Genomic DNA, 16,554 nt, shown 5'->3' with positions numbered 1-16,554 from the left:
AATAAGTTTCCTAGGATAGGTTTGCTATGATGAATGGATTTGGGTTCAAAGTCTAAAAGCAAAAACCCTTGGCCGATATGGATCATACCTTTAGATATGTCTACACAGTGCCTAGGAGAGCCAATGCAGATCTCTTGAAATCTGTGTTTGATTCAGACTAAATTTACTAAGATAGAAATCCAAGGAGATTCCATCTGCTTTAAAAGCTCATTTTTCCCTTAATATTTCAAGAGTTTTGCGACTTGTAAATCGCAAGGAGGGATAAAAAAATTAGAAATCTAAGGAAATTCAAGGCGCTTTAAAAGCCTATTTTTGCCTTAGTGTTTCATACTCTCACGACTTGTAAACGGGGGAGTCAGAAATTAAAATATCCTCAATTATAATCAAGGCTTCTTTCAAGGATGTGTGGTGACTTATTATTCCTAGAATTGTTTTTTGGATATTAACCACTTGGGGTTTCTTTATCCAAATATTAACAACGAATAATAAGAAGTTATTCCCAATAATATTTTGGATATTCTTCCCTTTTAGGATTTTTTTTATCCAAATATTAACAGTAAATAATAGATGAATTCCCCCCAAAATAAGATTTTTGTATTTTTTTGGAATATTGGCCAATACCCTTTGGAGTTTTACAAACATGTTTATACAAGAAAATAATTTTTGTTGTGTTTAAGAAATCCATGTGAAAACACATTTTCAAAACTTCAAATGTTTGCTTTTTTTAATAAAAAAAAACATTTAAAACATGTTAGGGTATTGGCCGTATGCAACACACAAAAACATTTTTTATATTTTCTTTGTCAAAAATACAAACATTACAGTTAATCACAATTAAAATCAACAAACCACATATTAGTCAAATTCTTAAGGCTTTAATAAATCAGTTATTAAATCCCAAAAAATATGTAAGAACATGTTCTTATATTTTCATGGGAAATACAACATGATTTTATTTGTCCCTAAAATACTTGATCATATGCAAATTAACACATTAATTTTTTTGTCTTTTTGATTTTATAATTCAATAACATACATAAACAAAAATACAAACACACACACATCCCTTTTTATTATGTTTTTTTTTCTCATACACCCATATGTACATGTTAAATAAATAACATAAATTAAACAAAACCACTAACAATAATTTAAATCCATATTCCAACATGTAAAAATTACAAAATAGACCCTAAAAAAATCCAAGAATTGCAGGGGAGGCCATCTGTACTGCAGGAACAGTGGCGACGCGTCTTCTCCACGTGCGGCCGTCACTGGTGGCGCGTGGGTTCACGCGCCGCCGGAAAAAAAACGACAGGGGAGATCTGCAACGACTTCCTCCCCTCTTCACTGCCCTCGCCGGCGGTGAAGATCATTGTTGTTGTAACCCATTTTTGGGTCCCCGCATAAAAAAATAATAATACAAAAAATACAAAAAATTCAATAAATAAATAAGAATAATAATAAAAAATAATATATTAAAAAAATATTTTAGTGAAAAGAGGATGCCAGAGTACAAAAAAAAGTGGTAAAAAATTGGTTAAGGAGGTTCAGAAATGCAAATATTGAAATTTGACAGCATATCATTGATCGGTGAGAGCCCTATTGATTAAGAAAATTTTATTTGAGGAAGAAAAGTACAAAATCAGATGGTTATGGACTCAATTGAATTTATTGATGGTTTAATTAAATTTATTGAGGGTTTGAATGCAAGAAATATTGATTCTAAAGTCAATTTAGGTTTTAATTAGAAGAAATTAAAGTGCTGGGGTCAAATTATAATTTTTTTAGAGTTGATTTTGTCAAATCGAGGGCTTAATTGCATACATATTGAAGTTTGATGGCCAATCGAGGACTTAATTGAAGAAATCTAAGACCAAGGACCAAGATGAAAAACGCACGTAAATTTAAATGAAACGGCACGTTTTAAGCAAAAACGCGTAAAACGACATCATTTCATGCATTTCCAAAACCAAAAAAAAAGAGAGAGAGAAAGAGACGAAATGGTGCTGTTTTGAGGCGTCACTGTTTCTTCTTCTTCTTTCCCTGGACATGCAGCAAGGGAAGATAAGTTTTTTGTTTTCTTCCTCTCCCTCTCACGTGCTCTGTTAGAACCAAAATCGGACGCCACCCGCCTCATGATGAGATGATAGAGAAGTCGTGCCCTGCAAGCGACGCCTCCATTGGCCACCTCGGCCGGTGCCGTGGCAGTGCAGGAGGCACGTGCGCCCCATGCATGGGCAGTAATGGGATGGGGCAGTGTCGACCTCGCTCCCCCTGCCCCTATAAATACTAACTCGAAAGGAAAAAAGGGGAGGAGAAAAAAAAGGGAGGAGACTGAGAGAGAGAGAGACATACAGTTTTTTGAGAGAGAAAGAAAAAAAAAGAGAAGGGGACCGAGAGAGAAACACAGAAGGATTTTTTTGAGAGAAAAGGGACTAGGACAGAGGAGAGAAGGGGAAGCCAGCGAAGAAGCGGGGAAGAACGGGAAGTGACAGAGGAAGAAATAAACGGAGAACAACCACAGCTGCCACCATGCCTCCTCTCCACCGCCGCAGCATACCACCTGACCATCGTTGATTGCCACGAAGAAATAGAGGAGAGGGCTGAGAAGATAAACAGAGGAGACAGAAAAGAAGGAAGGAAAACCGCCGCCGCTGCCACCACCACCTTCCACCACCGCTGACGACCGCAACCGTGCTTTCCCCCTCTAGGTAACTTTCTCCCCTCCCCGACTGTTTTTTTATTTGTTCATTTTCATTTGCATGCAGAACGTGAGCAATTCATGTTCTGCAGCAAATGAAACTTAATTATCTAGTTACTGTTATGTGCACAGTAACTAGCTATTTAAGTTTGTCTGGTTATTGTGCTGCACATAGTAACCAACCCTTTTGTCTTTTGGGTTGGAACATCAGCCCAGCCTGCGCGACTGGGCTGAGTCCATCCTTGTAGCTGGGCCAATACAGGCCCAGCCCATGCAATTGGGTCGGGTCCGGCCCAGTTCATTTTAAAGCTGGAACATCAACCTAGTCCACGCGGCTAGGTTGAGTCCAGCCTTGTAGCTGGGTCAATATAGGCCTGCCCCCACAATTGGGTTGGGTCCAGCTTAGTTCATTTCAATTTTTTTGTTTCAAAATTTTTTTTTTCAAAGAAATTGCGATTTCCCTGCTTATTTGTTTTATGCCATTTTGATTAATATTGGTCTGTATTTTTATATCATAAAGATACAAATTCAGTATTAAAATAACCGGGTTTTTTTTAAATATATTTTTATTTTCATGCGTACGACCTAGTCTCTCAAAGCTAAAAAAGAAAAAGAAATCATATGGTATTTTCATACAACAAAGAAAACTTCAATATATATATATATATATAATATATATATATATATATATAGAGCATGTATTTTGGCTTTAATAATCAGTTTATTAAAGTCACGAGAACTCGACCAATATTTCAAAAAAAAATCAAAAAATATTTTGTTTTGTTTTAATATATGGGATTATAAATTTATACGTAAAACATATTCTCTATATTAAAAAGGTAGTTCTTTTATAGACATTAGAACAGTTAGGTTTTACCCCATAAGATAAGAACCTCCTTACCGAAGAGGGCTTTTCTTGAACCATAGACGGACCAACATGATAAGACCTTAGATTTTTTATCAGACAATAAAACAATGCAGCTTACCTTAGGTAGAGCGTATTTGGGGTGCTAATACCTTCCCTTTACGCAACCAGTCTTTGTACCCGATCTCTGAGACCAGTTAGGATTCCTAGTGACCAGAATACTAGGTTGCGACTCCCATTCCATTTTTTCACCGTTAAGAGACAAAGAATTCTTTGTCTCCCCATACTTCCTAGAATACATAGAAATACCACACTTGATGATGAGAGGTGGTGGGTGATCGCCGTGACGCCACACACATGCGACAGAATGAGGACTCCACTGGGGACCTTGTGGACTAAGCATCAAGTCTATAAAATATTTTCAGCGTCGTCTTCTTTCTTTTTTTTTGCTTTAACTTTTTAATCCAAGTTCCTCGATTTTATGCTTATATTTTCCCCCTTGAGTAGCTCTATATTCTGATTTGTTTTGCATTAATTCAAGTTTGCATTCATAGGCACTCGACTTTTTTTTTGCTAAACTAATGGAAATCCAATTAAAGATATTCTTGACAAATTGATAATGATGACTTAAAATTAAAGACTAATAGATTTTGAATTTATGTGTTTTATGTAAATTAAGCAGCTAAAGCCTAGCCTATGTATCTGTTCTCTCTAATTTAGTACTTTTTATAGTTTTGAAATTTAAGAAAGAGAAAAATAAAATGAAAAGAAATTTAATTTATTTACATGTTACTAAATTAGTGTATTGTATTATCTCAAGATAAAAAAAGATGGATATGGTTGGGCCGGGATAGAAGAGACATGTTTCGTTTCTTTCTTGTATCAATCTCAACTGAGATTTTGTTTTTTTTACCACGAAAATCCAGCCATTCTCTCAAACCAAGGATAAAAAAATAAAACAAATGAAATTTAGGATTAAAACTGAATTTCATAAATTGTTAAGGATTGAAAGCTTATAATTTTAAAAGTTAGGGGACTAAAATATATGTTTTGCCCCAATTTTAGCAAAACATCTTTTTTTATTGTGTTTTTCATTTTAGTTATCTTTGAATCTTGCATTCCTTAATAAATATGTGCAATTAAAAAAAGAAGAAGAGGGATTAAAAAAATCATCACACTAATCCACAATGATTTGTTTCTTGATGACTAATGGTGTGGGAAATAATATTTTTTCTATACCTTTTAGAATATTACTTAATATACCTTTCATTACCGTTGTTTCCACTAAATATACAATTGGAATCCTTCACATAAGGAATTATTTGTTAATTCACAAATGATCAAGTGTTCTTTGACCTGATTTGAGGTCTAATTTTTAAAAAATACATATTATTGGATCCTTGATCAATTTTTTTTATAAATGATATTATTTCATTTTTTGTTTTTTTTTTTAAGAATACTTGGTGTTGATCTTGCCGAGTTAGATTGAACTTGACAGGATTAATATATATTTTTTTTTGTTTAAATTAAAGCCTGAGCCAAAATAGACCAAATTTAAAATCTATGACTGAATCTAAAATATAATCTTTCAACTTTCGGATTTAGAGCAACTTTTGTTGGGAGTACTGGGGTGAGATTGAGAAAATCAAAGGAGTGATAAAATCACAAGGAGAGATCATAAATAGTACAACCACAAGGCACAAAATACTAATTATTATACATGTTATTTTATTAGTTTAGGAACGTCTGATGAAGGGAAATACAACGAGAAAATTATAAAATTGTCTAAAACTCATGCAAATCAAATGAACATAAATGTCGTGGATGTCCTTAATCACCATGTTTCGTGAGAAATCAATGGCTGGACATCCAAAGATGGAGCCGTGCCATTTCTAAAATCGCCAATTGTTACCGAAGTAGGATGCCAATTGCCATCACGGATGTTTTCAAGTTCTTTACTACTTTGTTGGGCAGGAAGAGCTCCTTTTGACAGCCGAATCTGCTCCAACTCTATCGCGACTTCCCTCATTGTTGGCCGCTTCCTTCCATTCAAGTTCAAGCATCTTCTTGCAAGATTAGCGACTGCGACAACTTCTTCTTCACGGTCCTGCCCCATAAGTCGTTCATCAAGAATATCAAGTATCTTGTTCTCTTCCATCAAAAGAATAAAATGAGTGGCTAAACCTCTCCTCTCTTCCGACCTTTCATAAGAAATTGGTTTTTGCCCACTCAAGAGCTCTGCAAGAACAACACCAAAACTGTAGACGTCACTTTTTCCGGTAAACTGGCTAGATTGGAAGTACTCTGGGTCCAAGTATCCAAAAGTGCCTTGAACATGAGTGGTTAGATGAGTTTGATCAATGGCGATCGATCTTGAAGTTCCGAAATCTGATACTTTTGCTCTGAACTTCTCATTTAACATTATATTTGTAGACTTGATATCACGGTGATAAACCGGAATGGATGCTGCGGAATGAAGATAAGAAAGTGCCCTAGCAACTTCAGTAGCAATCCTTAGTCGCATTTCCCATGAAAACTCGAACTCCTCCTTCTGGTCATGAATATACTCAAAGAGATTTCCATTGGGAATGAATTCATAGACTAGCAGAGGAACCTCCGTCTCTAAACAACAACCTAGCAACTTGACCACATTTCTATGATTTACTTGTGAAAGGATGACGACCTCATTGATAAATTCTTCCAACTTTTCTTCATCCACCATTTTGGATTTTTTGACAGCAACGATCATTCCATCTGCTAGCATTCCTTTATAAACAGTTCCTTGGCCACCTTGACCAAGTATTCTATTATCATTAAAACGATCGGTTGCCTTTTCCAGCTCCTTGGAAGTAAATATTTTTGTTTTCTGAATGCTTCCATCACTTGAGGATAATTGTTGCTGCAGCAATAAACCACCATTTCGTTTGAAGAACTTCTTCTTCAGTTCAATGTTCTTCCGTTTTCTTACAAGTTTATATAACCGCCAAATACCAACAAGCAGCAGCAACAATCCAGTGGCCGCACCTAGAACTGCCATTGCTCGCAAGGGAAAAAAATAAATTGTTAGATACATACATATTACTATTGAACAACAATCCATGTCAACAAGGAAGTTAAATCTTTTTTTGGGTTATTTTAAATTCTGCCCCATATATATATATATATATATATATATATATATATATATATATTTTAAATTCTTATATTCTTATATGTTATTGTATATTCATATTTGTTTCCTCATATATCCTTTCACTAATTTGAACAAAAAAGCCACAACAACCTCCAAAAGAAAATTTAATTTTAAAAAGCCTAAAAACAATATTTACAAAACATAAAAAACATTAAAAAAATTGAAAAGTAAAAAAAAAATTCCTTGAATAATATATATATAAAAAATTCATGTCAACAAAATAAGTTTCACACGATATGGATTTTTCAAAAAATTTATTAGTTACCATTTTTTTTTTTAAATATCTATGGTCTATTTAAAATGTTTAATTTGGTACTCTCCAGGTCTTTTCATTTCTAGGTTATTTTTTAAAAAAAAAATTTAAATTTTTTTCTATTTTATTTGATTTTCATGTCTTGTCAAGTTTTCAAAAATTATTTTTTTTAACTTTGATTATTTTAAGACTTAATTTTTATGTTGGAGGTCTTAGGGGTATTTTCATCCAAACAGTAGCAAAAGAGTATATAAGAGAAAATATCTATGTATCCGTGCATAGCGAAGACTGAAAATCTCTTAAAATGAATTTTTTTAAAAAAAAATAACACATGGAAGAATAAATCCAATACATAAGGATAAATAAATCAATTAGCCTAAGTTTTTTAATTAACATACCACTTTTCTTTTTATTCCCACAAATAAAATCAATATTGTTTTTTACAAATAGTTTTTTTCTTCTTGAAGTGCAAATGGAGAACTTTCCAAGTCAAACATACCGAATCGATTAGTATTTAAAATTTTCCCACAAATAAAATCAATATTCAAACATGCCCAATGTTTCAGGTTCCTATAAATTACGAAGGAAAAAAGAATTAAGAGACAGGAAATTACTCAAGAAAGTGATCTTAGCTTTGTCAAGCTCGCACTTGAACCGCCCCGGCACATTCACACATTTTGTCATCCCCGAACACAAATTTACCTTTTGAATTTTGCACTCATCGATATCTGATTCAGGAAATCCAATGAGTGAGTATATTCTTGTGATTGGAGCCATTCAAAAGTACTAGAATGATATGCTTCAACTCTATTCTAAAGCTTCAGTACTCCATTATTTTTTCTTTTAAAAAATAGATTAAATCACATTAAGCGTGTTCGGATCATACCAGTGCATCCATCAGGAAGATACGGATTGCCATCATAGCCCCAGCTGCACCTACAAGTAGTTGAATTAAAATACAATGTTTCTGTCCTCAAACCCCACCTACCAGAACTTAAGTTCATTGAAATACAATACATTGCATCAGAATTCTTTGCATCAGAATACAATGTTACGCCTTCAGTACCATAATACATAAACCAACGCAGGATAACTGGAACATATTGCATAGAATGCACCTCCTCGGGACTTGATATATTGTTCCAGAACCATTCTTCCTCTACTATAAAAGCTACCTTGCATTGATTTCTGCCTTGATCATTAGGGTCCTCTGCGGTCCCCAAACTCGCGTTGAACACCTGGAGACTCAAGGGAATTGTGGTCTGGCAGCAATTGTTACCAGAACAGTAACTATTTTCTTTACCTTCTGTACTAGAACCGCAAGTTGACGTGCACCCAACAATTTCTGGCTGAATTCCGTTCAATGAAGCACGATTGTCGCAGCCCATTGCGATGAAGCTATTTGAGGAAGAGAAGGCGAAAGGACTTGCAGTCATATCAATGGATATGTTGGCACCTCTATCAGAACAGCCGGAGGAAATTATTGGACTGTTTACTCGTACCGTACTGTCCTCAAATAAAATCTCCAAGACCTCCATGTTGATGCTGCTTAAGAAAGCCCTGCTGGGAGAATCCGCAGTTGCTTCTTTGCAATCAACTGAGAACCACTCATTCTTGAAACAACCTGTTCCTATTCCAAATGGAAAAGGGATGCTAATGTTTCCACAAGTGTCTTTACAATTAGGCTTCGCCATAATTAGTGCTGATACAGTTGCTATTTCAGGGACTAGAAATAGCAGGAAAAAAATTAGAGAGACACTACGAGGAATCATGCCTTCCCTTCTATTGCAGATTTAGATGCTGCTGGAGATCAATAATGGAAGGGGAGAGAGAGAGAGAGGGGAAAGATCTTTCTTTGCTCCCTATATTTGTAAGGAAAAAAAAAATACTAATTGAGACAGAGAAGACTTCCTTAAGAGAGTACACACAATGAAAAGTTCTCAAATCATTTGAAGCAAATTGAATGAAAAGTTCTCTCTCAATCTATCTATATATATAATATGGTCGCCTTCCATATTTTTAATTCGAGTATTCGTAGGATTTAGAGCTAGGATGTTTCTTCCCAACTTCCAAGCTTTGATTAATAATGTATAAATTCCACAAGACTATAAATTAAGATTCTCAAATTGAGTGATGGTGACTTTCGTCTAACCAATTCAAAGACGAGAAGTCCAAAACTAAAGAGAATAGCGTGTAGACGACGATGCTATGAATAAAACAGGGGAAGTACAGGACAATTACTTAATAATTGTACAGATTTTTTTTATAGAAAATCTATATCATGGAGAAACTTAAACGAAATTTCCAACGTGAAATCTCAAACTTAGGTTATTGGACTGAGTGTTTCTGTGTGGACCCTAATCCTCCTATTTTTCTCACCTCCTTTATTACAGCAGAAGTTGACATCGAACGACATTATTCTATGACAAAATTAATTTAAAAACTATTGACTTGCAAAATCAGCATAATTCACACCCTCATGATAAAGCATATTACATGTTTATATGTTTAATTCACATCAAAATAGTAACAACAGAAACAACAGAGACAACAGGAAAAGAAAAACAGAGACACACATGTGTTTAATTTATAGCGATTCAGCAAACTTTATTTTTATTATACAATAACAGTAACAACAGGAAAAATAATCCCATTACTCCATTGTTATGCCTTCTTAAATCACCATGTTTCTTAAATCAACTTATTTTTCTAATTGATTTTTTTTCTCAATTTCATCCTTCAATATTATATTAATTGAGAATTGAGCTTAATAATTTATTTATTTATTTGCTTTCTAAAAGGCTATCAAGATCTCATGATTTGGGTTGAAGATTTGGCAAGTTAATATGAGTTAATCCAAGTAAATCCGAGCCGATTCAAGTAAATCCAAGTAGATTCAATACGTTGTCATCTCAAAAAAATTTAAAAAGATATCGTCTTGATTTGTTTTAGTCAAACTATATTTTTTACCGGTTGTTCGAGTTATATTTAGACTTGTAAAGTTAACTATGTCACATCGGGTTAACCTCCACATCACGTTTTTTTATTTAAAAAATATGTTAACAACACTTGAATATTTTCTTTTAAGTTCAACAAAAATTTATCTAATAAATCTCCGTCATTAAGTCTATTCAGTTAGTCTTTATCATCATGATCGACTATGAATTGAATCATTAAATCTCCATTATAACAGCCAACTTTAAATTTATCCAGTAAGTCTCCATCATTATAGCTCACTTAAAAATTGTATAAAAAGTCTCCATCATAACAATGAACTTTAATTTACTCAACAAGTTTTTGTTATTAAGATGAACTCTAAATTTATTTAATAAGTCTGTCATTATAACCGACTTTAAAATTATTCAAAATTTCCCATGAAACACTTTGAAGCTCATGACACACATACAAACATACACACATATATGAATCATTAAAGGAGTCGTTTAAATAACAATTCTTCAATTTTTAGAAGTAAGATGGTGGCATATACCTGACATTCCATTAGTGTGAGTTCCTTCAACTAAGATAGAAGTAATAAAGGAGTCGTTAAAGTGATTTGGGATACTAATTGGAGACGTTTCCTTTAAAATCAAGAATGATGCGGTTGATCATTGAAATACTTCAATTTATAAAAGTAAGATGGTGGCATATACTAATTGAAATTCTCATCATTCCCCACATCATTTTAAAATCTCAAAATCACATAATTTAATCAAGTTTCCACATTTACCCAAAATCCCTACCATGTCTGCCCGCTTATGGTCCCAAATTTTAAAAAATTAGTTTTTAATATGTTTAATTTAATCCTTAGCCACGTTATCTAACCCAAAATTAACCAATAACTACACTATGTCACCTTTCCAAATACAAACACACACTAACCCTAAATTTCTAAATTTAGGGTTTTTCAACCCCTATAAAAATTAACAAAAGTAAGTGCATTTAGAGTAACAGAAACATCTTGCCACAATCAATTAACCCAATTTGTTAATCCCTTTGCAAGAAACCCCAAGATGTTCTTTAGTACATGTCAAATCTTCTTCTTGTTCTTTAGTTTTATATCTTTGTTTTGTTATCCTTAAACTCCTACAACACAACTTTTTAATTCCAACAAAAAACACTAACATCAACTGAGTTACAATTTTTTATTTCCAATTCTTTCAAGTTTCTTTATTATTATTTTTTTACCGTTAATTTTTTTTCTTGTTTGGCTGCTACAGAAAGAAGAGAAGAAAGATTGTAAATCCATTGTTTAGAAGTCGAAAAAAAAAAAATTTCAGAATCATAGGAATTTAATACTTGAAGAAGGAGGTTATCGTTTTGAAATCGAATTCCTATTCCAAATGGAAAAGGGCTGCTAATATTTCCACAAGTTTCTGTAGGATTTGGAGTTGGGATGTTTCTTCCCAACTTCCCAAGCTTTGATTAATAATGTATAAATTCCACAAGACTATAAATTAAGATTCTCAAATTGAGTGATGGTGACTTTCGTCTAACCAATTCAAAGACGAGGAGTCCAAAACTAAAGAGAATAGCGTGTAGACGACGATGCTATGAATAAAACAGGGGAAGTACAGGACAATTACTTAATAATTTAACTATTGTATTATCATAGAATTTTAAATAATCTAAGAGGAAGCTACAATTTTTTTCTTCTGTTTTACTTTTCAGCAAAAAATAATTATAACTCTTAAATTAAAACTTATATATTTCAAGTTTTGTCCGTTGATTAAATCATTTTTATATAGAAATTCTATATCATGGAGAAACTTAACCGAAATTTCCAACGTGAAATCTCAAACTTAAGTTATTGAACTGAGTGTTTCTGTGTGGACCCTAATCCTCCTATTTTTCTCTCCTCCTTTATGACAGCAGAAATTGACATCGAACGACATTATTCTTTGACAAGGCAATGACTTGCAAAATCAGCATAATTTACACCCTCATGATAAATTAAGCATATTGCATGTTTATTTGTTTAATTCACATCAAAATAGTAACAGGGGAAAAGAAAAACAGAGACAGGCACACATGTGTTTAATTTATAGCGATTCAGCAAACTTTAGTTTTATTAATTATACAATAACAGTAACAACAGGAAAAATAATCCCATTACTCCATTGTTATGCCTTCTTAAATCACCATGTTTTAATATTTATCAGTGGTTCACATGACATGATGGAGTCCTGCCACTGTCAAATTCAAGCATCTTTTTGCAATATGAGCTACAAGATAACTTCTTCGTTTTGATAGCACCCTTAACTCTAACATCAAGAATATCAAAGAGTTTATTATCTTCTAATCTTCCATCAGCATAATAAAATGCATGGCTAGACTTCTGCTTTTTGTTTAGTGTTCAAATCCAGTCACAATTGCTTCTATTTTTTTAATTCAATTTAATTTCATTTTATTTTATCAAATAAAATATCAATTGAGATTTAGTTTAATTTCCTAACACCGTGAGCATTAAACCTGTCGCAGGGTGCACAAAATAGAAACATCTGCTGTGACGTTTCGCAAAACTGAGTATCAAATACTTTTCTTCAACATTATGGGATCCCATATAAAAGGAAAAAAAAATCAAGGGATCTAAAAAAACAAAAAGAGCTAAATCTCTTCCATGATTATGCAATTTAGTCCTTGATGTTTGCAAGAAAAGAGGCTCAACACTTGTCTAGTGTTCAAATCCAGTCCCAATAGCTTTAATATTTTTTAATTCAATTTAATTTCATTTTCTCTTTCTAAATGGAGCATCAACCAAGATTCAGTTTAATTTCCTGACGTCGTGAGCATCCAACACTAAGCCCTTTTAGGTTATACAACCCTATATTACAGAGAAACATGTAGGGAAGAATATGATATTTTTCTAAAAAAATCTGACATTCAATAATTTGATGGGAAAAAATAACACAATGATTAATGTTTATATAAAGATAAAAACTGACCAAACCAAAGAATCCAAATCTAAGTAGGAAAAATATTTAAAATTCTAAGTAAACTAGGAAAAATAATTAAAATAGCAAAAACATCTTCAATGTAATGATTCGACATTGAATAAATCATGTACGTTTAAAATAAGGAATCTTTTTATATATCCTCGGACAAAGTCTTCTATGTGCAGAGACTCTTCCACCCAACACATAAGTGCAATTTTCACATTATAAGGTTCCTTCTCAATCAAGGCATAACACACGTCCGCGCGCGCGCGCAAATATATATATATATATATATATATTCACACAAGAAACTTTCCATTCAAACAAATAATTTATTCAATTTAACAAAATTCCAGCAAAACCTGCCTACACGGGAGCTATATCTAAAATTTTATCCTATGTTAGTATTTGTATGCATACCGACAACTCAAACCATATTTGGTGCACACAACCAGTGAGAACATTATCTATAAAATAAAAACTTTGTGGATTTAAAAAAAATTATCAACCAAAGATTTTTCAGAATTAATATTTTATATATTTATAATTGATTTTAGTTATATTAATATTTCATGTTAAAATAGAGAACATTATCAAACAAAATATTAATTCAAAATGTGAGTGAATTCCATTTTTAATTTGATATTAACCATTTCAAAAACAAATTTGTCCAATAGAAAATAGATTAGCAAAGAAAGAAAGCATCGAATTATAATAAATAAATAACTTTCCAAGCAGCTTCTGGCAGTGATAACTTTTGCGCTGAATTTGTCACGAAGAGACAAATATCCCGTTTGACTTCTCTCTATGTATGTGATATGCATGGTAATAACCTTATTAGTTAATGATTATTCAGTCTTATCATTCCATTAATATATTTTTGACATGGGAAAAATCTTTAAATATTCTCCTGCAATTAAGTACTGTATCAATATTGAAGATCACAGGGGCGAGTATAAAAATCTAAAAACCGATTAAATCGAAAAAACCAGAATTTTTTTTTTGAAAAAACCAAACCATGAAAAAAAATGATTAAACGGATTAGAATTTTTAAAAAACAAACCGGTTTGATTCGGTTTTGGTTTTATAAGCCTGAAACTAAAAAAACTGAATTGAATCGAAACCAAAAAAAACTAAGCCAAACCAAACTGGTTTGAACTGTTTTTTGTTATAAAATAACCAAACAGAACCGAAACCGGTTAGTTTGAATCGGTTCCAGTTCGATTTTGGTTTTTTTTTAAAAAAACGGTTTGGTTACTTTTTTTGATAAAAACCGATTCGAACCGAAAATGATCACCCCTAGCAGATTATAGAGTCAAGGAACAAATTATTTAATTTTGATGTTCGAGGAAAACAGCTTTTTATAGTATCGAATCAATTGATGACCAATTCATAACGATGATACAACAAGATTTAAAAATTAAACAATTTCTTTAAACATTTTTGAAATATGAATTTTATGTTAAAAAATTATTTTAACAAAATAACTTAAATTATTAGATGAGATTTCAAAATATAATTTATATTATTTTTTAACACAGCTCACACTACCTTGCACTTAAAATTAAACAATTGTTTATTATTTTGAAAAATGAAGGTAGTAAGATTCAAATTTATAACCGTTTAGTCATAAAGCTTGAACACCATATCAAATAATCATCTCAACCCAACAACTTAAATTGTTATGTAAGATTCAAAGATATAATTTATATTATTCTCTAACGTTTCACATTTATTTTCCTTTTGAAGGGTCCTAGTTCATTGAAACCAACACTACTAGAAAATTAGAAAATACAAATTGACACACTGACATAAATATTTCGTTTGATAAATTGCGGTGGATTTTTCCGACCGATTCTGCCCTCACAGTAGTTATCGGTAAACACCGTTAGAAATATTATCTCAGTATATATCGAGAGAATTACAGTGGAAAAAGAAGGAATAAACCAAAAAGTACAATGACATGTCATTTTTATATACAGCTTTAAATCCATTGATTAAACCAGTCAGTAAATCTGTATGTAATATTTAATTTATGACCCAATAGGTGCCCCTCTCCATCATTAATTTCTTCTTCTTCCTCCATTTTTCTCTGCGACAAACACAACAACCCCACTAGTTTTTATCGCAAATCGACCTCCAACTATAAATCCAACCACCCCAAACACTAAGCTTGTCAGCATCCTTAATCTAATTCAAATTTTATTGAAAATTCTCGACTTCAAGTAAACAAAAATACTCATTTTTATTTGAACTCAATTTTAAAATATTAATATATATTATATGTTTTTGTAGTATATGTATTCTGTTTGGGTGTCTACTTATTTTATATTTTTTTCCATAGCCTTTTTCGACTGAATATGCCCTCACAATACTCATCTTTAAACACCGATGAAAATATTCTCTTGGTATATACCAAGAGAATTACAATGAGAAAAGAAGGAATGAAAAAAAATAAAAAGTATGATGGCGTGTCATTTTTATAGATAGAATTACTGACGAATTTAAATTCATCGATTAAATTTGCCAGTAACATTTAATTTATAACCTAATGAGTGACCTTTCTCTCTCCCTTTCCCATTAATTTCTTCTTCCCCTTCCTCCATTTTTGTACTAAAAAAGCACCACAACGCCCTTTCAAATTTTATCACAAATCAACCTCCCACTAAAAATCCAGCATGCACCCCTAACACTTAGTTTGTCAACATCCATGTTCTAATTCAAATTTTATTGAGGATTCTCCACTTCAAGTACGCAAAACTATCCATTTTTTATTTGAACTCAATTTTAAAATGTTAATTTTTATTGTATATTTTTGTAGTATATGCATTTTATTTGGGCGTTTACTTATTTTATAGCTTTTTCCTATAGATATTTGTTGTATGAATGCATGATTTGTACACGTTATAGTTTGTTTGAGATTTTGTAAAATTGTATTTGTTTGTAAATTGATGAAATTTACTTTTAATTTTTTACTTAGGTTTTTTGTGATGAAATAAATAATGATTTATTTAATGAGTCTTTTTTTATATTTTGTCAATTTTATTATTGAGTTGAAATTTTTAGTAAATGTATAAAAATTTGAATTTATGTAGATAATTGATAATGAACTAGTTGTGCTATTAAAATAGTTTGAATAAGTTTGAGTTATAACAATGTTATGTTATTGACTTAGTTTACATAATTAATTAATACATATTGTCATCAATATTTTATACAGGTTTGATATAAGTAATGAATGATCGTTCATGATGGCGGTTTGAAAGGATTTTAGACCTCCATACATCTTAGAGGCCAGCACGTGACGCCTAATCATTTTGTGTGATGATCATTCTCCGGTGTTTCAATCATTGGATGCTCGTAATCGATTCTAAGCACTCCAACTCTAGAGTTCAAGGTGATTTCAGACCAGCTAGTTAAAGATCGGACAACTCATCTTGCTGCTGATTATAAAAGAGTCGGTATTGATTAGATGTCCGAACTCCGCCGATTGGTGTTGAAGATGAGATCACAAATGGGTGGTACATGTGCTCCCTCTTATTCACTCCACATGCTAGGCAAAGACCCGTCTCCTCCTCCTCCAGTACCTCTATTTTAGATTAA

At 32.3% G+C, this 16,554-nt stretch overlaps 1 protein-coding gene across 1 annotated transcript; it reads right to left on the bottom strand.

Annotated features, from left to right (window-relative positions):
* Positions 1-5,271: 5,271 nt before the first annotated feature.
* LOC118029138 (wall-associated receptor kinase-like 22) lies at positions 5,272-9,071 on the bottom strand. Its single transcript, XM_035032950.2, has 3 exons — positions 7,902-9,071; positions 7,630-7,743; positions 5,272-6,599 (listed from the first exon to the last, which is right to left on the bottom strand). Exons 1-3 carry the CDS (start codon positions 8,785-8,787, stop codon positions 5,404-5,406), a joined length of 2,196 nt encoding a protein of 731 aa, XP_034888841.1. The 5' UTR covers positions 8,788-9,071; the 3' UTR covers positions 5,272-5,403.
* Positions 9,072-16,554: the final 7,483 nt, after the last annotated feature.

The sequence above is a fragment of the Populus alba genome, chromosome 1, assembly GCF_005239225.2.
Source record: "Populus alba chromosome 1, ASM523922v2, whole genome shotgun sequence".
NCBI lineage: Eukaryota > Viridiplantae > Streptophyta > Magnoliopsida > Malpighiales > Salicaceae > Populus > Populus alba.
Note: the sequence above shows the minus strand (reverse complement) of the source record. Positions and strands in the feature narration are given on the sequence as shown.